Source organism: Leptodactylus fuscus, chromosome 1 (genome assembly GCF_031893055.1).
Source record: "Leptodactylus fuscus isolate aLepFus1 chromosome 1, aLepFus1.hap2, whole genome shotgun sequence".
In the NCBI taxonomy this organism is placed as follows: Eukaryota; Metazoa; Chordata; class Amphibia; order Anura; family Leptodactylidae; genus Leptodactylus; species Leptodactylus fuscus.
Window position 1 is genome coordinate 63,127,329 of NC_134265.1, and position 23,685 is coordinate 63,151,013.

Here is a 23,685-nt window from a genome sequence, read left to right on the forward strand (position 1 = left end):
TTGCTAGGTTCTGGATAACTTCTTTAAGGAAGCTTCAAACCAGCTAAATGAGATGTAATGATAAACCGTTATATGTCATCATCTCCATTCCTAAACACTGGAGGTAAAGGATTATGTTACTACACATCATTGCTCCCATCTGCCATATGTCAGACTAGTATATGTTCTTCACTGGGATGTGTCATAGACTTAGGGTATATTATAAGCTATAGCTAATAGACCTGTGCCGGTGATCTCAGTGCCCAGGGCAGAAGGGCAGTGATAGTTTTCAGTGATGATGACTGGATTAGTAGCAGGCAGTCCAGCTCCTCCCTCCTTCATGTACTCTTGGTAAGACTTGACAATGTGATCCGCTCAAGAAGCTCACCACAGCAGACATGTCACACTAACTCATCTCATCACCCATCTAGACTGTCTGTGCTCTCATCCCCATGGTTCAGGTAAGTGGCCTGACCTGTGTCAGCTCCTCACCCTGTGGTGCATCATGAACTTTTGCACATAGACTGGCGGATTTGCTGTAGGAAGGATTATTGTTGTGTAAACTCTAATTCCAGGTCATCCTAATATTCTTTTGCTTAGGGAATCCCCAACTCAGGGGGATATGAGAGCAGACTAGTACACCATCAGGGTAGTGCAGCAAGTTATTCAGTCCATGGTTTGCATTTCTTACATATTTGTTTGCACTGTGTTCAGTAAAGTTATATAACTATTACATTTATTTGCAGTCTGTTACATTTTGTTATATTGTGGCTCATATATACCTTCTATATTGCTGTTTCTGCCGTTTGATCTCTAGAAATGTTGGTAGCTGCAGTTTTCAGACTGATCTCTAGGCATGTGCTTTATCTGATATCTGGAAGTCATGTATCTGACAGTCAGAAAGTAACGGTGTAGCTGTGCAGTTCATCTGAGCCCATAGCAGGATTGTGTTACCATATTTCAGCTTTGCATTGTTGTGTGGGTTGCATTCTTTCACAATGAGCCGCAGTCAGGTGTTAATATTAAATAATTCAACATTTTTGGTTTGTTAGGGAAAACATGAGTCTTTTCGTATAGCAAGTGGTTATTATGCTAGAGAATGCAGTCACATCCATGTATAGCCCTCTTTTTGTGATGATGCTACTTTCTAAGAGAAGGAATTCCCCTCCTATGTGTAACTTTTAAGTAAAGTGTATCTACCGAGCAAACGCAGCATAGTCGTCCCTACATATAAAAAATGCTTGAAGTCACCCGCCAGTTCATAATAATATAAAAAAATAACATATTATAGTTGAGACATATATAATATACTTTGGTGACTTCCCTTATTCCTTCTTTCGTGGTCTCTCCAATTTCCAGTCTTCATTTCTAGAAAATAACTACCAGATTCTCAGGCTGGGGCTGATATTCTAAATTTGGCCTTTTGTGTATCGGTCTTAATTCTTGCTACTTTATGGCTTATTATAATTCTGGAATATCTCAGGAGGTCGTGTGTACCAGAACTGAAATCCATGCTAGTCAAGGACTGTCGTGGATTTCAGCCATAGTAAGAATGTGATCCCATCTGCGCCATTAGGAGACTGCGCCATAGATCCATTTGAAATTGGTGGATGAAAAAGTCTAACTTTTTTGTCCGGCAATTTCACTTAAAAAATTGCCATCTGACCCTTTTACACATAACGGGGTTCCATGGGCTACATTCATGTCTGCCATAGAATGGATCCGTTTTTTGTCCGAACAAAACATAGATGTGAACCAGTGCCCTGGTTCACTTGGATCCCCACCTAGCTCCATTTACTTTGTACAAAAGTCAGAATTTGGCAAAAATTCACAAATTCACAAATGCATTATATTGACTCCCTGTGTTTTGGTAATCGGAGACATACACCATTATCTTGGAGATTTGGACCACAAAAGCACAGGCTGATTTATCTTGGCTTGTGTGTCAGAAAAAAAATCTAATTTTTCTGCACAAACATTGCAACTTTTTTGTTCAGCACCCTGGATACGACTGTCCTCAAAGTGGATGCTACGGGTGGTGGGGGCAGGGCTATTTGCCTTGTCAGATTTATCATAATTTTTCTGGTCTGAATGATATGTGAATAATGCTGGAAATCTAAGCTAGTAAGTCATGAATCATAAATTAGGTGGAATCTCAAGTGGGACAGAATTTATCAAGATTAGTAGAGATGAGCGAGTAGTATTCGATCGAGTAGGTATTCGATCGAATACTGCGTTATTCAAAATACTCGTACTCGGTCGAATACCACGTGGTAAACGTAAAAGGCGTTTACCGCACGGTATTTGACCAAGTATGAGCATTTCGAATACCGTAGTATTTGATCGAATACCTACTCGATTGAATACTACTCTCTCATCTCTAAATATTAGTGTAGAAAACTCTGATGTTGATAAATCTACCCTAGTAATGCAACACATCGTCTGAGATGTTTGGGGGACTGGGAATTGGTGGAACTGCCTCAGACAGGTTAAGAAGAAGAGCACCAGGCATTTTAACCATACATTATGATTTTTTTAAAAAAAATTCTGACCCTGGTGATTAATTTTAACTATTATTGTAAAATTGCTGTAAAATCTGTAGCTGTGACTAAAGCGACAAAACTAGGGCAGGAACAGCTTCCCTTGATTAATACAGGATGTCCACCTAATGTGTCTAATGCTGGTGGTCACACATGCTCAGTAGCTAGTTCATCTTGTATATGGACAGCTGTGTAATTTGTGCTGATGTGGAGGTCAGTCAGTATCAAATCAGCTTTATTGGCACGTCCGAATACATATTTGGCATTGTCAAAGCTAGCAAAGTGGGAGGGGGGGGGAGTTGGATTCGGGTGGGTGAGTGGTGGGTATGGGGGGGGGGTGGTTTGGGGTATAACAGTCCGTGGAGTCTCATCTTCCTCTTCGTTGGTGACCGCTATATGGGGAGGTGGGGTGGGGCGGGTGTATTGGGATAAATATTACAGTCCATGGAGTCTCATCTTCCTCTTGTTTGGTGACAGCTGGACACGTATTGGGCAGCGATCTCCACAGTGGCCTCTTCTTCTCCTAGTAGGATGTAGAGTTTCCTCTTCTCGTCTGCAGATATGAAGTCTGGGATGTGGGCAGAGAGTCTTTGGTAGTAGACGGCCCTCACAGCTGAGTATTTGGTGCAGTGTAGCAGGAAGTGGGTCTCGTCTTCTAGGGCCCCCTGGTCACAGTGCTGGCACAGTCTGTTCTCCCGTGGCTTGTACATCTGCCTGTATCGCCCCGTCTCTATCTCTAGGTTGTGGGTGCTCAGTCTGTACCGGCTCAGGGTCTGTCTGTGTTTGGGGTGGCGTATTCTCTCCAGGTAGGTGGCCATGGTGTAGTCCCTTTGTAGGGATTGGTGCACGGTGAGTTTCTTGGAGTTATTTATTTCGTTTCTCCATTCTTCAATGTACCGCTCTCTGTTTGCCTCTGTGGTCGCCAGTAAGTGGTAAGTAATAACTGGTGCACTAGAAGGCTTCTACCCATGAGCACTGAACACATTAGGTTGAAGTACTGAATAGAAAATCAAAAGGACGCCAAGGAGCACTGTAACAAGAATGCAGCAGAAATATCTAGAAACAGAAACTTTATCTTAAAGGAATATTCCTTCTGCCTTATGTGAAAAAGTAGAAAACATGTCATTTAAAGGGAACCCTAATAAAATATTAAACAAAGTTCATCTACACTGTCAATGGAATACCAGGTGTAACACTAGTGAAGATATTGTCTACTTCTTCCTAACTTTCTCTATAACTATCATGCTCAAAGGAAATTGATCTAGTAAAGCTAAGGCGCCATGTTGTGGAAACTCAATGTTTTATGTTGCAGTTTTTGCTGCGTTTTTTTGAACCAAAGTCGGGAGTGAATTAAACAGAAGGAATATGTCTAAGAGCTTCCTATATACACTGCTCAAAAAAATAAAGGGAACACTCAAATAACACATCCTAGATCTGAATTAATGAAATATTCTTATTGAATACTTTGTTCTATACAAAGTTGAATGTGATGACAACAAAATCACACAAAAATTAGCAATGGAAATCAAATGTATTAACCAATGGAGGCCTGGATTTGGAGTCACCCCCACTACAGGCTGATCCAACTTTGATGTAATGTCCTTAAAACGTAAAAAATAAGGTTCAGTAGGGTGTGTGGCCTATTCACATCATGGGAAAGGTGGTAAGGGAGTAAGATCAGATGCTGATCAGGTTTGGCACCATCACAGCATCATACTATTACAGTGCTGTGCATTAAGGGGAACCGTGTGTCACTGTGAAAGTGTCTTTGAAGCCGTCTTTTTGGTCAAGATCCTCAAAATCCTGACCAAAAAAAAAACAGTGTAAACTTACCATAACGGGTTTATACCCCTTTTGCCAGCTAAGCCTTGTCCCCTTTACGAGATTATGTAAAAAAGTGTGTAAAGCAGAGGCCCTTTGTGGAGGAAACGCAGTGTTTTTTGTTGCAGATTTAGCTGAATTTTCTTGAGCCAAAACAAAGAATGGCTATAAAAGGAATAGGAAATATATAGGAAGTTTTTACATTTTTCCCTTCTAGTCAATCCACTCCTGGCTTTGGCTCAAAACAAAGGAGAAAAATCTACGACAAAAAAAGCTGTTTCTGCAGTGTGTTGCCTCAGCCTAAAGGTAAGGCCTCATTCACATCTGCATTGGTAATCCGTTTGGAGGGAGTCCGCATGGGCCCCCCCCTTCCCAAACAGGCTACTGAACGCATCGGCAAGCACTGTGCAGTGAAAGCACATGGACCCCATAGACTATAATGGGGTCCGTGTGCTTTCCACAAGTCATGCAGACACAAAACTAGATTGTGACCTACTTTTCTGTCCGCATGTTCCGTGTCCACATGTGGACTCCCCGAACGGATTACCAATGCAGATGAGAACGAAGCCTAAGGCTCCACGTTGTGGAAAAGCTGCTTTTTTTTGTTGTACATTTCGCTGTTTTTTTGTTTATTTTGTTAGGGGAGGAGGCGTGAGGTCTGAATTTAGCAGAAGTGAGAAGTACTGTATAAGTGCTTCCTATATATTTCCCATTTCAGTTGAAGCCATTTTTGGCTTTGGCTTAAAAAAGCAAAACCTTCAACAGACATCAATGTGTTGCCTAAAATACATAAATGTGGTTATATAGGCCAATTTTTTGGTGCAAATTAAGCAAGAATTCTGGCTCATTTTGATTAGTAAATCTGCCTCAATTTTCCCAGAAAACCCAGGGATACACTTTAGACACATTAGGCTATTGCTTTATTTCTGTGCAAAATTCTTGTATGTGTTTATATTTAAAATCACAAAAATCTGGCTTTCATGAAATAATGTATAAGTAATATATTTAGAATTTTGTGTAAGTGGTAAAACCTACTTTGTTAGGAACGCTTTCATGCACATACAGTAGAGTACACTTGGCCATTGCTCTGGCTCTGGGCTGTTGCTGCTGGGAGAGCCTTTCTCTATTAAAAGCAATCTTGGCATCTTTACTTTTTGAAGTAGCTGGAGGAGCAGCGCTTTTATGTGACAACTCTCTTGCATTGTCAATACACGGCTTAGTGGATTGCTGCTCCAGCATGTAGGACTAAAGTGGGGCAAATTAGAAAGGTTTCCCTTTGGTCACGGCAACTTGAGTTAGTCCTGATGAATAGAAAGCATAGTCTGGGGATAAATACTGAGCTGTGTTGTGTCTGATCATTCAGAGTAATCCAGGTGGGGGCATTCTTATACCTTCTCGTTGTGCACTTTCTATTCAGAATTAGCCAGGAGGAACACAAATTGGCCGAAATACCAGAGATTCTTAAAAAAAAAATAATTGGCTGAATTAGAAGTATTGGGACAAAGGAGGAGGACACCTTACTGTGTCAGTATAATAAAACTATGCAAGAGCTAGAAGGATTTTTTTAAATTTATTTTGTTCAGAAACTTTTTGGGTACATTATGCATGTGTTAATTGAGATAAACAACTTTCAGCTTATGTTAGACAGAGCTCATGGATAGACCGTTCCCAGGAGACAGTTTTTTCTAAATGTGATAGTACATTTTTTCAGACTACTACAAAAATTAGTTGGCTTATGACCATCTGACCGTTATAGTCTATGCGGTCCATGCGCTTTAACTGCACAGCGCTTGCAGTTGCGCTGATATTCCATTCGGGGGGGGGTGTGTCTTCCTGCGGACTCCTTCCGGACGGGTGGCAAGCGCTAATGTGAACCGGCCCTTACTCGTCCTGCAGAACCAGCATTCGTCCAATCAACGCTGGTTCTGCAGCAGGCTCTTCTTTGCTAGTCGGGAGATCTGGCAGCTTGCGTTATGCGGGAGCTGACTTTTTCTCATAGGAATGCATTGACCAGCGTTGATTGGCCGAATGCTATAGAGTGTACAGCATTCGGCCAATCAATGCTGGTTCTGCCGGAGGCTCGTTTTTGACGAGGCGGAGTCTAAGATCGGACCACAATGAAGACTGCTTTGGTCCGATCTTAGACTCGGCCTTGTCACAGACGAGCCTCCGGAAGAACCAGCATTGATTGGCCGAATGCTGTCAACTGTATAGCATTCGGCCAATTAGCACTGGTTCTGAATCGAATCTTTACTTCAAATAGTGAGTAGTATTCGATCGAGTACGAGTATTTCGAATACCGTAGTATTCGTTCGAATACCTACTCGATTGAATACTACTCGCTCATCTCTACAAACCATCCATGGAATCGATTAAGCTATTTCTTCAAGGGCTATTCCATCGAACCAAATCATATTTAAATTAGTTTGTTTTAACAATCAAAAGTTAAACATTTTTCCAAATATAATTAATTACAAATTTTGCAGTTTTTAATATTTTCTCTAACCATCTTCGTGGTGACAGTCTGTTGTCTCGATTGGTTGTCAATGTATACGACCATGAATGCAAGAACTTTCTATATTCTGAAACCCAGTTGTGTTTTTCTTATTGAGGCTGGATTATCTTATCATGTATGTATTGTTTCTGCCTGATTGTCTGTTTGCAAGAAGGATAACATGGTTGGGTTTGTGACACATGGTAGACCATACAAAGTTCCTGCATTCATGGTCAAATCCATTGGCAACCAGTCAAGACAATAGACTGTCACCCCTGAGAGGATTACAGAAAATCTTTAAAACTTTGTAAAATTTTTAATAATTCATATTTGCAAAAATGTTCAACTTTTAATCGTTTACAAATCTAAATATGATCGTGGAAATACCTTTTAATACTCCTCCATAAACACACATGTTTTGTTATGCTCAAAATGAATAGAGGCAAATGAAGCTAACCTCTGCACCAGTATCTTATCTCCACTGGGAACAGAAATGTGGGCAGGTTAAAAATCTAACATACTCTTTCCCTCTTTCCTCCAGGGAAGAGTAAGGTGGCTCTTAGACCTCCTTCACATGACCATGTTTAGTGCAGAGGTCAATGAAAACAGCACGGATTTCGTGTGTCATCCATGCTTTTCACTAACCCATACATTGAAGTGAATGGAATAAGCCACAAATATGGACAGGTATAACACTTGCTCCATATTTTGCAGTCCTTCACTATGGCCCCAGACACATAGCCACAAAAACTACGACTGAGTGTATGGGCCCATGGAATACATGTGTCCACAATTGCAAATCAAAAGTACAGTCATGTGAAGGAGACCTTAAACATCTGATTGTCATCTGATTTGATTCAATCAAAGTTGGCAGGTTTGGGCAATTTTTATTTAAAGCCTGTGGCCAATATTGGACTAGAAGTCACAGAACTACTGCTAGCAGCTCAAAATGGGTTAAATTTTTTATTTTTTTTAAAAAAAGAAGCAATATTCAATTTACCATTCCCTCGCTGCTCCCATTCTTAGGCCTTGTTCACATCAGCGTTTGTATTCCGTCCGGGGAAGTCCGCATGAGGACTCCCACGAATGGAATACCGAACGCAACTGCAAGCGGTGTGCCAGAGAATGCACACAGACCCCATAGACTATAATAGGGTATGTGTGCTTGCCGTCAGATCTCTGCAGGGATCATGCGGACAGGAAAGTAGTTCACAATCTACTTTCCTGCTCACATGATTTGTGCGGGCAGCACGCAGCAAACACACGGACCCCATTATAGACTATGGGGTCCGTGTGCTTTTACAGCACAGCGCATGCAATTACGTTAGGTATTCTGTTCGGGGGGTCCCATGTGGACGGAATACCAATGCAGATGTGAACCAGGCATTACAATGTCCAGGTCCACTCTAGTCTCTACTTCCTAATCTCACTTGAGAAACAGGAAGTGGCCCTTAGTCAGTCACTGTCTGGGGTGGGTCATCACTGTGGCCCATAAGTGGCTGAACACTCATTCTGTGTGTCCATAGGAATCAGGGAATAGAGACCAGTAGGGTAACAGTTATAATGCAGGATCGGTGAGTATCGCCTCAGTTATTTATCAGTTTGTATAAACTTTTTGAAATTGTTACAAAGGAAAGAAACAAGTCACTACATAAACACCTAACACGCGATGGAAAAGTAATACAAAAGATGTATGTCAGCAGGGTGGCACTTTAGGAAGGAATCACACAGAAATAATAGAAATGATACATAAGTGTAATATACAGAGGCACCCCATAAGATGTAACCTGAATAGCTTGTACTTGGCAGATTATAGCATTTGCATTGGCTGCCAACTTGTCTAACAATCATAGTGTGAGATGAATTTATACCAACACTGAAATAAATGAAGTGAGTCAAAATATTTGTATGCGTTAGACCCTATTTTGCCTCGAATATGTATTTTTATCACAAATCAGAAACCTTCTGCATTGCTTTTCTCTGTGGGGGCACACACTGAGAATATAATCTTACCAATAGAGGAAAATACAATGGAACAGAAGGTGAGAGGCTGTGCTCACTGGAGCAAACCGTCTATAAGATTTAGATGTATTAATCTTCATGCCTGCCTGATAAGGTAAACATAACAATTTGGTTATAGGCATCGCTTGCCTAAGTTTTTTTTTTTCCTTGTTTTTTTTTTTTTTTACTTTTAGTTTTCCTTTCTTGTCTTGCTTTCAGTGTATAGAGGATTGTTTACAGCCTGATAAATTACACCGCCACAATGTAAGTCAATTGTAAACACTGTTTAAGTGGAATATTTTGCACAGGCACAATCTGCTCCCGTATCCACAACTCGTCTGTTTTTCTACAAAAACCTTTTCTTTCTTTACCAGCTTCAAGCATTATTTTATTAAAGCATTAACAAGGACTTAATCCAGCCATCTGGTTGAGGCTCGCTCAGGCCATCCGATTTGTGATGGCCGTCTGGTCTTTAGAAATTTCCCACATTTTTAAAGGTTAGACAAGGAGCTACCTTTATGAATGGATTTTGAATAATTCTCATCAAGACAATGGACCAGGAGTGGAATAAAAAATGTGCGTCATTCTCTGAAGCACAAGATCTCCTGGCCGTCTCTCCCCCATGGCTGAAAGGCAATTAGCATTTCAACTAGCCAATTTGGTTAGATGCAATGAAGTGCATGGGTGTGTAATTTGCTGCTCTCTGCTTGATGCTGCTGAGATCTCACCATTGTGTCCTCCTGCCAAAGTAGCTCAGTTTCCAGCACAGTCACTATTGTCTGGACTTCTGCAGAATGAGCCGACAAAGACATCGCTGTACATCAAGCCATGGGGAATCAGAGGAGAGGCAGCGGCGTATTAATAATTATTAAATGACAATTATCATAATGGCCACAAAACAACGTCACCATATCTGGTGTAATTAGTCTGGCCATTTAATGGATTCTTTCCAGTAACTTAGTGCTGTGTCTGTCCTTTAGCCTGTCTTGGCTTTTATATTGATTGTAGTGTTAAAGCAAGTGGAGACACTAGTGGACGAAACTGTGAAGAATTCATAGAGAGCTATAATGTTATAGATATTAGGAACTTACATTTAAAGGGGTTGTCCCATCACAAGGATCCTATCTATACTGCTTGATAATGTGAATATAAGACTTTTCCTAAATACATTGCTTCAGCAAAACTGCTTTGTTTGTCCACTATATTACTTTATTCATTTTCTTGGGACACATCCCTTGACTTATCTGGTCATAAGTCAAGTGATGTATCTGCTGCTCTGAGGGGGGAGGGAGGAGGGGCTAATTACACAGGAGCGAGCCTGAGGGGGGGGGTAGTTTACCCTTTGGGGGGGAAGGGGCCGCCAATACAGACCCGGCATCAGCTGTGATAGAGAGGCGGATGCCGGGGACGGTTAGACGCCAGCACAGATGCCAGCAACATCGCTATGCTTCTGCCCTGCATTAAGCCAGGAGCGGCAGGAGCGATGCTGCTGTTCCGGGGGGGGTGGGGCAGAAGCATAGCGATGTTGCTGGCATCTGTGCCGGCGTCTGTGCATCTGTGCCGGCGTCTACACTCCCCGGCATCCGCCTCTCTATTACAGCGGATGCCGGGTCTGTATTCACATATGCAAAGCCAAGCGGCGAGATGCTGCTGGCCCTGTGTGTACGCTCATAGACCAGTCTAGCCTTCACAATGCGAATACAGACCCGGCACCCGCTGTAATAGAGTGAGGCATCTTCACAGGGTAGGTCATAACACACTAAAAGGTATCCCACCTTACATAAAAATGGCTGTTGTCCACCTGCCATGATTCCACCGAAACTGCAGAAAAACAAATTGGGGATGGCCTGCATACGTCAATTTAAAAACCCAATCATTTCAATGGGTTTTTAAAGCAAACCACCGGTGTCCATATGCAGCCTTTCCACTGTGAAACCGCTTATTATGCACGGACATAAAGTGGGACATACAGGAGCACAAGGTTCGGATACTAACTAATGCATCTGTACTGCACTATTTTAAGTAGTTTCCATAGAGGTTAATACTTCTCTGTTTCCATAACTAGTTACCTCTATCGGGGTTCTAGAATCAGTGTAGATCAGCCACATGTGGGTGTCTTTGCAACTCCTGACCACCTCAGGGAGGCAATGATAGATCTATTCCCATGTCAGCTATGAAAGCCCTTCTCTCTGGCTACATTCATATGTGATGCTCTGCTTATGATGAGCATTTACTTGTATATTAGATAATATAACATTATCAGGAACTACACAAATTGCCCTCATTTTGAATAGAAAGAGTTTGGCTTATAAGTTAGCAGCGACAATATCAGACTTTCTTATGCTAGACAAGATTGGGCCATAAAAATGATTAATCTTGTTAAAGCAAAAAGACGGGTTTAAAGAAGTTTCCAGGTAAACAATAATTTTTTTTTAAAAAAAGTCTGTTGGTGCTATTAATGGGTTAATAATTGCATCCAAATACCGTTAGCAATATTTAGAGTGATTTCTGGGTTTCTCTGTGACTTCCTGGTATCTTCTGCATTTGCTTACTTCGGCGTCTTCCTGTTCTGTGTTTTTCCTACAACTACTATTGGGCTTCACTCGCGCCACCTCCCTTTCTTCTTCTCCTTCCCTTTCACTCACAACCCCTCCCTGTTTCTCTAGCTAGCTCACCCACTGCTATCCATTCCTAACTCAACCCTCCCCCTCCACCCCCATCCCATCATACTTACCAGTTCGGATCTTCTGGGCACAGGATGTCACTTCTTCTGGGCCGGAGTGCCTGTATGCACAGTAGGAGTGTGTGTCACTTGGTGTATCATATGTCGGCTGCTCACTCTACTGCCCATGCTGGCATTCCGGCTCTATTGCCCAGAAGAAGTTATGTTCCATGCCCAGAAGGTCTGGACAAGAAGACATTTAAGTACTTTGGGGGGAATGGGTTGAGTTACGTTTCTGAAAGGAGTACTACAAGTTCCCCCTTACTTCATTGGAAAATGTACCTGGAGCGGTCACATGACCATCCTGGTGATTGAGGCGACTGGCTTAGATCAGAAATATCAACTTATTTATTTTTTTGTTACACCTGCCCTGGGCCCCCTGGACAACCCCTTTAAGATAAAACATGATGAACCAAAAAAATCTGTAGCACGTTGTTTTTTTTTTTCCCCAGAAACTAATCCATCTAATAGATGGTGTAAGGTTCTACTAGACAGATTAGAGCTGCAACAGATTTATTATCATGTCTAGGCTAAATTTGCTCTGTCTGACAGGATTAGTAAATCTGCCGTAGTATATTTTCTGGTTTGTTGTATTGCAAAACATATTTTGAAGCAAACCTTTAATATCATATAGGAAGTTGTATATTATATTCTATGAAATTCCATGGTAACTGTTTTTATGATCAGACTTTTTTCATGATTGGTTTACTGCATTTCATTTGTATCTGCCCACTGGATTGCTGGATTATCAGACTGACTGGATTACCAGATGCTGGAGTAAAGTGACTGTCCAGTTAAGAGTAGAAAAATTATATATAAATCAGATGAGCTGAGTTTTAGTTCAGCAAGACAGACCAATTTTGGTTTTTGAAATCGCAGCATGTCCTCTGTGCATATTTTCTAGTGAATCCCATGCACTTGGCAGGAACTGTAAAATGCTGTTTCTTTCCACGGTGTGCTGGCCGCTCCTGCTTCACCATTGTCTTCAACTCATCTGTGACCTCTGCGGATGCAAATGAGTTGAATCCGGGACATACCTCCTTCTGATTGGGACCACGAAAATGACACAGAATTCGGGACTGTCCCGTAGAATCTGGGACGGTTGGGATGTATGAAAATGTAAAATTGTTCTCTGATCAGTTGACTCAGGCATTATCAATGCTGAGCAGTATATAGAGGTTTTAGAAAAACCTGAGCTCCCATCTAGTCATCATTAGAGATGAGCAAACAGTGAAATGTTCGAAGTACGATTCGAGTAGCTGCTCAATACTTGACTGTTCGATCGAACATCGAACCCCATTATAGTCTAAGCGATATGCGCAAGCTGACTTTTTCCCATAGGAATGCATTGACCAGCATTGATTGGCCGAATGCCATACAGAGTACAGCATTCGGCCAATCAACGCTGGTTCTGCCGGAGGCTCGTCTGTGAGGAGGCGGAGTCTAAGATCGGACCAGAATGGAGACTGCTGTGGACCGATCTTAGACTCCACCTCCTGTGGCAGAATCAGCGTTGATTGGTCAAATGCTGTACTCTGTATGGCATTCAGGCAATCAACACTGGTCAATGCATTCCTATGCCGAGATGTAGCAGTGCTGGCCGTGTGCTCAGCTCAACTACTCCGGAGCTGAGCGCACGGCCAGCACTGCTACACCGGAGATGTGGCAGTGCTGACCGTGCACTCAGCTCGACTACTCCGGAGATGAGCCGATCTGAGCGCACGGCCAGCACTGCTACACCGGAGGTGTAGCAGTGCTGGCCGTGCGCTCAGCTCGACTAGTCCAGAGATGAGCCGAGCTGAGCACACAGCCAGCACTGCTACACTGGAGATGAAGCAGTGCTGGCCGTGCGCTCTGCTCGGCTACTCCGGAGATGAGCCGAGCTGAGCGCACGGCCACCACCGCTACACCGGAGAACCGCTGTTACACTGGAGAACCGCTGAACCCTGCTGCACACTCAGCTCTGCTGCATCAGAGATGCGCTAAACCCTGCTGCATACTCGGCTCTGCTGCACCAGAGATGTAGCAGAGCTGAGTGTGCTCTGAACCCTGCTGCACACTCAGCTCTGCTGAGATGCAGCAGAGTTGAGTGTGCAGCAGGGTCCAGCGCATCTCTGATGCAGAAGAGCATCCAAATACCTTTAGCAATATTTAGAGTGATTTCTGGGTTTCTCTGTGACTTCCTGGTATCTTCTGCATTTGCTTAATTGGGCGTCTTCCTATTCTGTGTTTTTCCTACAACTACTATTGGGCTTCACTCGCACCACCTCCCTTTCTTCCTCTCTTTCCCTTTCACACTCACACCCCTCCCTGTTTCTCTAGCTAGCTCACCCACTGCTATCCATTCCTAACTCAACCCCCCACCCCCATCCCATCATATTTACCAGTTAGGACCTTCTGGGCACAGGACGTCACTTCTTCTGGGCCGGAGTGCCTGTATGCACAGTAGGACTTTGTGTCACTTGGTGTATCCTATGCCGGCTGCTCACTCTACTACCCATGCTGGCATTCCGGCTCTATTGCCCAGAAGAAGTGATGTTCCATGCCCAGAAGGTCCGGACCAGAAGACATTTAAGTACTTTGGGGGGAATGAGTTGAGTTACGTTTCTGAAAGGGGTACTACAAGTTCCCCCTTACTTCATCGGAAAATGTGCCTGGAGCGGTCACATGACCACCCTGGTGATCGAGGCGACTGGCTTAGATTAGAAATATCAATTTATTTATTTTTGTAATGTTACACCTGCCCTGGGCCCCCTGGAGTTTGTCCAGTTCCTGAACATGATGGATAAAACATGAACATGATGGATAAAACATGAACATGATGGATAAAACATGATGGACCAAAAAAATCTGTAGCGCGTTTTTTTTTTCCCCCCAGAAACTAATCCATCTAATAGATGGTGTAAAGTTCTAATAGACAGATTAGAGCTGCAACAGATTTATTATCATGTCTAGGCTAAATTTGCTCTGTCTGACAGGATTAGTAAATCTGCTCTAGTATATTTTCTGGTTTGTTGTATTGCAAAACATATTATGAAGCAAACATTTAATATCATATAGGAAGTTGTATATTATATTCTATGAAATTCCATGGTAACTGTTTTTATGATCAGACTTTTTTCATGATTGGTTTATTGCATTTCATTTGTATCTGCCCACTGTATTGCTGGATTATCAGACTGACTGGATTACCAGATGCTGGAGTAAAGTGACTGTCCAGTTAAGAGTAGAAAAATTTTATGTAAATCAGATGAGCTGAGTTTTAGTTCAGCAAGACAGACCGATTTTGGTTTTTGAAATTGCAGCATGTCCTCTGTGAATATTTTCTAGTGAATCCCATCCACTTGGCAGGAACTGTAAAATGCTGCTTCTCTCCACGGCGTGCTGTCCTCTCCTGCTTCACCACTGTATTCAACTCATCTGTGACCTCTGCGGATGCAAATGAGTTGAATCCGGGACATACCTCCTTCTGATTGGGACCACGAAAACGACACATAATTCGGGACTGTCCCGTAGAATCTGGGATGGTTGGGATGTATGAAAATGTAAAATTGTTCTCTGATCAGATGACTCAGGCATTATCAATGCTGAGCAGTATATAGAGGTTTTAGAAAAACCTGAGCTCCCATCTAGTCATCATTAGAGATGAGCGAACAGTGAAATGATCGAAGTTCGATTTGAGTAGCTGCTCAATACTCGACTGCCCGATCGAACATCAAACCCCATTATAGTCTATGGGGAATAAATGCTCGTTTAGGGGGAAACCACTTTCGATTCAGGAGGGTCACCAAGTTAACTATGACACCCCAGGCAATGATGCCAACACCCTTGAATGCAACTGGGACAGCAGGGGAAGCATGTCTGGGGGCATCTAACATGTCCAAGTCACTGTATTACGTCGGGATTCCTGTCAGCTTGCGATATGCGCGAGCTGACTTTTTCCCATAGGAATGCATTTACCAGCGTTGATTGGACGAATGCCATACAGAGTACAGGGTGGCCAGAAACTGAGACTGCTGTCACCAGTCAAGCCCCTGGTAATAGATAGCACTGGTGGTCTGAGACCTAGTCAACAAGCTGTAAACACTGAGGAGACATTTTCATATTCAGATGTCTGTCTGCATTCTACCATTAGTTTAATGTATCACAGGCAATGGGACTGCTTTTAGTAAAGTAAATGTAGGAACAATTTAAGAAAAACATCTGGGACTGAGTTTGTTAGTTAGGTGGGTAGGGCTAGTAGCCTGCAGCAAATGGGGGGGCTTGTGAGGGAGGAAGTGAGAGGGGGATCAGAGTGAACTGCACTGCATCATGGTAGTTGTAGGCTAAGACAGCAATAACCTTCGCATGTAAATAAATGCAGAGTATAACAGGAGCTCCCAAAGAAAGCCAGAAATGACTCAAAACACTGCAAAAGGAGTGCACCTATTAACGCATTGACAGCACTAACAGACCTTTTATAAAAATGATTTTTTTACGCCCAGGAAAACCCCTTTAAGTTTTCTGTCCTTTGGGTCTGCATGGGGAGCCAAACGACAGAGACCCTGTTCACTTAAAAAGCAAATTCCTTGGACCCCATAGACTATAATGGAGTCAGCTGGGTTTCCACCCAGTATCTACTGGTTTTATACTGATTTTAAGCGAGTTCTGCGGCGGAGCCTCCTACTGATACTCAAACACAAGTGTGTATCCAGTCTTACGCTAGGTTCACACCTGCGTTCGGGTCTCCGTTCTGTGGTTTCCGTCTTCTGCATGCAAGAAACCACAGACCGGGTCCGGCCGTGAGCGGCGGTGAGCGTTTCATGCTCTCCACCGCGAAACCGTTTTTTTTTAAACCGGACATAGAGTACTGCTTGTCCGACTCTGTGTCCGGATTTAAAAAAACGGTTTTGCGCCAGAGAGCATAAAACACTCACCGCCGCTCACGGTCGGACATCTTTCAAACTCATCCAAATGAATGGGTGAGAAAGAGTCCTGCAGGTTTCCGTCTCCTTCTCTGTTTTGTGCAGGAAACGGAAACCTGCTGAACGGAGACCGGGCGCAGATGTGAACGAGCCCATAGACTGTGTTAGAAGCTTCAGATTATCAGTGCTTTCATAAACAGTGAAAATATGCTGCAGACTGCATCACTAATAGTTTAGTGTGCAGGTCTATTATGTCCTGGCTGGACTCAGGAGACCATGTTGCAGTTCACTGAAGACCATCAGACATGGATATTGTCTGCATTGTGGATTGTGTCATAAAAAGAAAACATTACTAGAATGTAGTAAAGCTGTACTCTACGTCTGCTCTCATTTACAGCAATATAAACCGACAAATTTGTGATGTCACGACCCGTGCCCTGCCAGCGACATTGTGCCACTTGCCCATTTCATTCACTGCACTTTTACACAACAACTTTAATTTTACCACGTAAATAAATAATGACCAAACTGCAAACCACAAAGCAAAAAATGTACAAACTGAGATCATGAGAGTCTAGTAAGAGAGAGAAGGTTTTACTGAATTATTGATAATAATATTATGAAACCTCTCTTAGGCCACAAGAGTAATTGCGTAGTCTTAAACATCCATTAGTCTTGGAAACAGAAGACTTGTAACATAAGACATTGTTAGCATCCCTGGAAAAGGTCTTGTTGCTGGTTTTAATTACTTGCTGTGCTCACTCAGGGAAGATACCTGCATGTACACTAGTAAGTATGCTTAAAACCTACTTATTTGTGGAAAGAATTTTTTAAGGGCCACTTACATGTTATGAGGCTGTTGTATGTATTGGCTTCATTCAATACTGCACTTGTTTAGCAATTGGAGCAATATTTTGTGCTTACGTATATTTTTAGCCTTATAGAAGTGTGCATTACTTTTGAAATTGAACAAGTGTTTCATAAGCGGACTGATTCTCTATTTATGCCTGCTGATGTATAACTTAAAGGGAACCTATCACCATGACAGGTTTAATCTGCAAGCAGCATATTATAGAGCAGAAGGAGCTGAGCAGATTGATATATTTGAGGAAAGGTTCTGTATAACTTGTCATGTATCCATTTATTTCTTTGTTCTCTGTGCTTAGAAGGGGCAATTGAGTCCAGTGGGCAGTCCTATCAGTGATAGCGCACAGATAGATCGCTATTAGCCACTGTTAGGACCGCCCACTGAACTTAATTACTACAGGGAACAGAGGTATAAATGTATACATGACAGATTTTACAGAATTTTTTCCCACAAAACTATATACAATCTGCTCATCTTCTCCTGCTCTATAACATGATGCATGCAGATTAGACTGCATTTTCATGGGGACAGGTTTCCTTTAAAGGGAGCAAAGTTTGGGCACCCCAAAAACGGAAACCCAATGTTACGTCCACACCTATTTGAACTTCCGTGCCATGCTCTGGATGCATTGTACAGTGCAGGAGGCGTGTCTGATCATGATCACCTGCTCTGGACTCTGGTCATTTTGTGTTGGCACAGTTAGGCTTACTTTTGTATGCTTTGTGATTGGCAGCCTATCTACCAATCAAGTCTGGGGTGGGTTCCGGGCGTCCTATAAACAGGTCATCAGCCCACATGTGTTTGCTGGCTATTGTGTCTCTGACTGTGCTAAGCGTTTGTCCTTGCTCTTGCTTTGTATATTGACATCTGCTTTTTGGCTTTTGACTTTTCTTTGGATTTTGATTTGGTACTGTTTGTCTCTCTGGTTTGACCTCAGCTCTCTGACTCCACTTCTGTGTTGTTTTGTTTTGTCCTGTTCTGTGTACACTTATCCAGAGAAGGGACTGTCTCTCAGTTGTTCTCTACTGACTAGGGTAATTGAGGAAAGTAGGTAGGGGCTGGGTCAACTCACTGTCTTTGTCATTCCCTTCCTTCCAGATTTCAGCCGCAGCCACTGGGAAATTGCTCAACAAACAATTCCCTAACAGTCAATCCATTTAAAAGATGGTTCCTGGACCCCATAGACTATAATGCCTGGATTTCACCTGAAAAAATGCGTAGAGAGAAAAGTCCTGCTTGCAGAACTGTTTTCTCTGCATTTTTCAAGTGGAATGTGGGACGGTATCCTGAACATAAATGTGAACTCAGCCTTACAACATGATTCTAGACACATGACCTGCCTTCACACCAACACCAGCAATCAGTGGCAGATCCAGGGTTTGTGGGGCCCTGGGCAATTGACTTTGGTGGGGCCCTACTTACCGGGGGATCTCGCACTTCTAACCTGTACCTCCCAACTTTTGAAGACTAGAAAGAGGGAATAAAATGTGCGGCGCGCGCGCCGCTGCAAATTAGGCCCCGCCCACTTTTATGTTGACTCTGTCCATTCTCATTCATTTTGTGATTCCACACAGTATAATCCTCCTACAGTCACCCGAAAATTATATGTCCCCCCTCCATCTCTCCCCCATTTTCAAATACACCCTTCATCTACCCCTAGTTTCATGTCCCCCCCTCTATCTCTGTCCCCAGTTTCATGCCATTCTCCCCTTTCATCTGCCCACAGTTTCATGTCCCCCCGTCTCTGCCCCAGTGTCATGCCGTTCTCCCCCCTACATCTGCCCCAGTATCATGCCGTTCTCCCCCCTTCATCTGCCCCAGTGTCATGCCATTCTCCCTCCTTCATCTGCCTCAGTGTCATGCCGTTCTCCCCCTTCATTTGCCCCAGTGTCATACCGTTCTCCCCCCCCTTCATTTGCCCCAGTGTCATGCCGTTCTCCCCCCCTTCATCTGCCCCAGTGTCATGCCATTCTCCCCCCTTCATCTGCCTCAGTGTCATGCCGTTCTCCCCCTTCATTTGCCCCAGTATCATGCTGTTCTCCCCCACCTTCATTTGCCCCAGTGTCATGCCGTTCTCCCCCCCCTTCATTTGCCCCAGTGTCATGCTGTTCTCTCCCCCTTCATCTGCCCCAGTGTCATGGTGTTCTCTCCCTCTTCATCTGCCCCAGTGTCATGCTGTTCTCCCCCCAGTTTCATGGGCCCCCTACATTATTTTCCGCCTAAATGTTTAACACACAAAAAAAACCACACACTCACCTTCCCTCGCTCCCCCATCGCTCTCTCCGCAGTCTCACTCATACACATATTGTAGGCGCGATGTGACGTCATCACATCGCGGCTACAAATGCCAGAGCTCAGCGTTAAAGCAGGAGCTGAGCTGTGACAGCTCCTGCTTTAAATGCCTATGTATTTAGCTCATCGGCGTCCATAGACCGGGACCGACCGGGACCGTTTTGTTAGGTCTGGGCTGCGCCGCGGGGCCCCGGGCGGTTGCCCGGCTCACCCGGCCCTGGTTCTGCCCCTGCCAGCAATGTCTCGATCCATATCAATTTCCTAAAACAGTCTTTTGTCTGCATATACATTTAGTTTCAGCGCTTTGCTGATCTGTATGATGTTTCTGACTGAGAAAGTAAGGATGTAGCAAGTGCCAACTTGACTTACGATGTATACTACTGAGACATTGAAATGCAGTGACTACACAAATGATGTTGTTCAGTAGTAGTTTTATACAGGTTACTGTGTGTGTTACAAGAGAGAAGATAATGAATATAATGTGAAGGAAGCCTCTCACTCCATTAGGTGGCATTTTAAGAGTATGTTCACACGGAGATTTTTGTAGGCGGATTTTGACGCGGAATCCGTCTCAAAATCCATCTGCAAAAATGGCTCCCATTAACTTCAATGGGAGACGCTTGCTTTTTTTCCGCTAGCTAGTAGTGGAAAAAAGAAGCGACATGCCCTATCTTGCCACGGATTCTGCAGCTGAGTCAACTGCGGTGTCCGCAGCTCGAGACACGCTCCTGTTAAGGCCCATTCATTTGCCACGACAGAATGCTGATGTTGCATCGGCATCCCCTCATGGCTAGCCGTGTGGAAAGTTCACTCCGCAGAAAAAGTTTCCGCCACCTTTTCCTCTGTGTGAACATACCCTACTGCTCACAGCCATTTTATTTCCTTTCTCCTCAATAGTTTGAGACTGTTACAAGTTAGGACATCGCTGTGTTATATGTGTGAACTATACGGAACAGTACACTTATTCACCTATGTAATACTGTATTCTTCTGGCGTGTGAGCCTTTTAAAGTAATGCTGATGCTGGAGAATTTAGAAAAATTGGTTTATCACCCAGTAATGAATTAGAGATATCTACCTTATATAAGGACCTCATTGTTAAGTACAAAACTGCCATAAGTGTATTGTCTCCTTAAATTATATAAACCACTTATCATAAATGTATAGTATATAAGACTCTCTTATTAAGGAGATCAGTTTCCTTCTCCACTTATTAAGCTGCTCTTTATCTTGAATTTCACTATTTGTTTCCATTACATTCGTCTTCACATTCAACCTCTGACACAGAACTCTATGGTGAAGGGAGGGGTTAAATAGGGGGTTTTCTGACTGGTTAAATGATATATTGCCTAATTCAATGCATTCCTAGCTCTTATGTACTGGCACAGCAGTGTTAAAATAGCAGAGAGTAGCAGAGTGTAGGAGTAGTAATAATTTGGTTGTCTTTTGTACCAGCATCTTCTTTACCCCTCCCCTCTTTATACACTAATGTGTAGTAAGAAACTCTGCCTGAAAAGTGGAAAAGAAAATGTATTTAATAAGATGTATTATTAAGTTTCTTATTTTTGCCTGTACTATTCATTTTTACTATTATTTACTATTATTTACTAAATTTATATTATTTTATTAAATTTATATTATTTACTATTTTCATTATTACTATTATTTATAACTAAAGCATGCGTTAAAAACTCTGTCAATGGGGGTAGAAAACACCCTGCTTAGGTACTGCATTGATATTACTGCATTGTATATCATATCGCATTAATACTTCTGCCATGTTTACATGTGATACTGATGTGACAGGCTTGTGACAGATAGTTGTCAATAAAATCCCTCGCCGTCCCGCTTTGGTTCAAGGAATATTTTATCCTGTAGAACACTCTATAAAGATATGCTAGTTTCCACAATTGGGGAATGTGTAACCACCAAACTCTCAGGGCCAAAGTATCCTACACCCAAGGGGCACAGGAACCCCAACATGCATTTGCCCCCCCCCCCTATACAAACTAAGGTCCATTGCCACAAGATAAGTCAATTACATTGGCTAGGGTAGTTATTGCTGGGTATGAGGGTTCAGAATTTTGTGAAAGTGAGGTCTATGTTGTGACCTGCAGAGACTTAGAAAGTGTAAAGGGTGTAAACTGTGATAACATCCTGTGTTGTGGCCAGCAGGATGGAGCATAGCTTTTTCTTCTGGAGGGTTCTGTAAGATACTGGTTAGCTCCAGTAGAGGCCCATGGACGTGTCTTCATTATGGTCTACAAGCTTATACAGGTTTTGATGCAGCCGACTCCAGCAAAAATCCATTGGTGGTTCAAGGCCCTGAATCTGCTTAACCACAATTAAACTGTGTTGCTTTTCAGGCTCTGCTGCTGGAGCTTTCTAAAGTGGACCTTCAAGTCCATCTCTTTTCAGTATTTAATAGATGCTGCTCCTCTGATTCCAACACAGTTGTAACTTTTTCTCTAGCCCCACCATTCCTGAGCAGTAAGTACTTTTAATTTTGGTGCTACATAGTCTCTGATGGGCAATGTTAAACAGAAGCATGAGAAGCGGCATAATTCAGAGTTACAATCGGAGGTAGACTGTGTCAGAGCTCAGAATCACACCCCTTTTCCTGCTTCTGCCGGACACCACCCACCTGATAGTACAGAGTCTAAGTAGCATATTAGACTCCAAAACTAACAGCACTGATTGCACAGGAATGCTGGGGCTAGAGAAAAAAATCCAACTGTGCTGGAATGAGTGGGAAAGTACCAATTATCAGATGGTAAGAACTTGAGGATGGTGAAAGTGGTAAAGGGTCCTCTTTAAGAGGTCACATGTAGATAATAGGTAGTCAGGCTGCCATGATACCCACATCCGCACCTCACTGGACTTTGAGGAGAGGGTAAGAAAATATAAACATTTCAGCAAACCAGATGCTCCTAATAGACCAATCAGCTAGGCAGCAGCCCCTGACTATAGTTTAGGTAACTTTCAGGCCTTTATACCATTAATGTTCTGTGACTGTTTCTGGTTTGTTTCTGTCCACAGGGATGCCCTCAGCTCCTTCCACTGCACTTCTTTTCTTAGCATTATTAGTCACTGCCATATCTGGAGAAACACAGGTGCAGTTTGCAGGACAAACTGAATTTTTTGTAAATGAAACTGAGACCACAGTGATACGTCTGGTGATTGAAAGAATGGGAGCCCCTGTTAACATCACTGCAATAGTCCTGGTAAGAGAATGGACACGACACCGGTGGTATCAACTCATTTATTAAGATTGTATGTATTGTAAATCACTTAGCTATTAATTATGACTGCTCTTTATTATATATTTGTAACAAACGATGTATATGTATATCATGAGATGTATGAAATTGCGGAGTGTTGTATGAGTAATGCAGTAGAGCACTTCTGCTGCTGAAAGTACAGTGAATGTTTTTGCATTTTATTGATGTAAATTGGCATAGCCGCTGACAGGGCTGGCATCACTAATCTCTAGTCAATTATAGTTGTTACTAATAGGCTCATTATCATTAGAGCCGTGTAGGGAAAGCTCTGGCCATCAGCTGTTTATTTGGTTGGCTATAACTAAAAATTAATCAGGGGCACATACACAAGATTTTCTCAAGGGACGGAGTGAAAAAAAATTATTTTGAAGATTTGGGCAAACTTAGAATGTAGTGTACATTGCATTACTCCACAGCAGTAAGGAGACTTCCTCAAACCCTGGCAGCCACATCCTCTGCTGTATTGGTAGCTAAGAGTGGTTTTGCACTGATTCTTTTGTCAAGCTGAAAAATCAGCCACAAAATCAGCCTTGTTTCCAGCTCAGATTTTTGGAGCTAATTTTTAAATTCAGCAAGTTTTATGGTGTTTATCTAGGAGATTTTTTTGGTGCGATTTTTTTTCAACCTCCCATTGACTTCAATAGTATTTGGAGTTTTTTCTGTATCGGGGTGTAAGGGAATTGCTAGTTGGACAATTCTGTAGTGCTGCTGCTGAAACCAGGAAGAAGGGAAGACAGAGACAGTGAGTCCTAAACTTGACCCAGCCCCTTTCTCTGTCTACTTG

The 23,685-nt window shown here is 42.8% G+C and overlaps 1 protein-coding gene across 2 annotated transcripts in view; it reads left to right on the forward strand.

Moving 5' to 3' along the window:
- Window positions 1-259: 259 nt before the first annotated feature.
- ADGRV1 (adhesion G protein-coupled receptor V1) overlaps window positions 260-23,685 on the forward strand; it is a 355,871-nt gene continuing 332,445 nt past the window's right edge. For both annotated transcript variants that reach the window (XM_075271519.1, XM_075271528.1), the window contains exons 1-2: window positions 260-440; window positions 22,660-22,844. In XM_075271519.1, coding sequence (XP_075127620.1) covers window positions 22,662-22,844 — 183 coding nt within the window. In that variant the 5' untranslated portion in view covers window positions 260-440; window positions 22,660-22,661. The remainder of the gene's footprint in view (window positions 441-22,659; window positions 22,845-23,685) is intronic.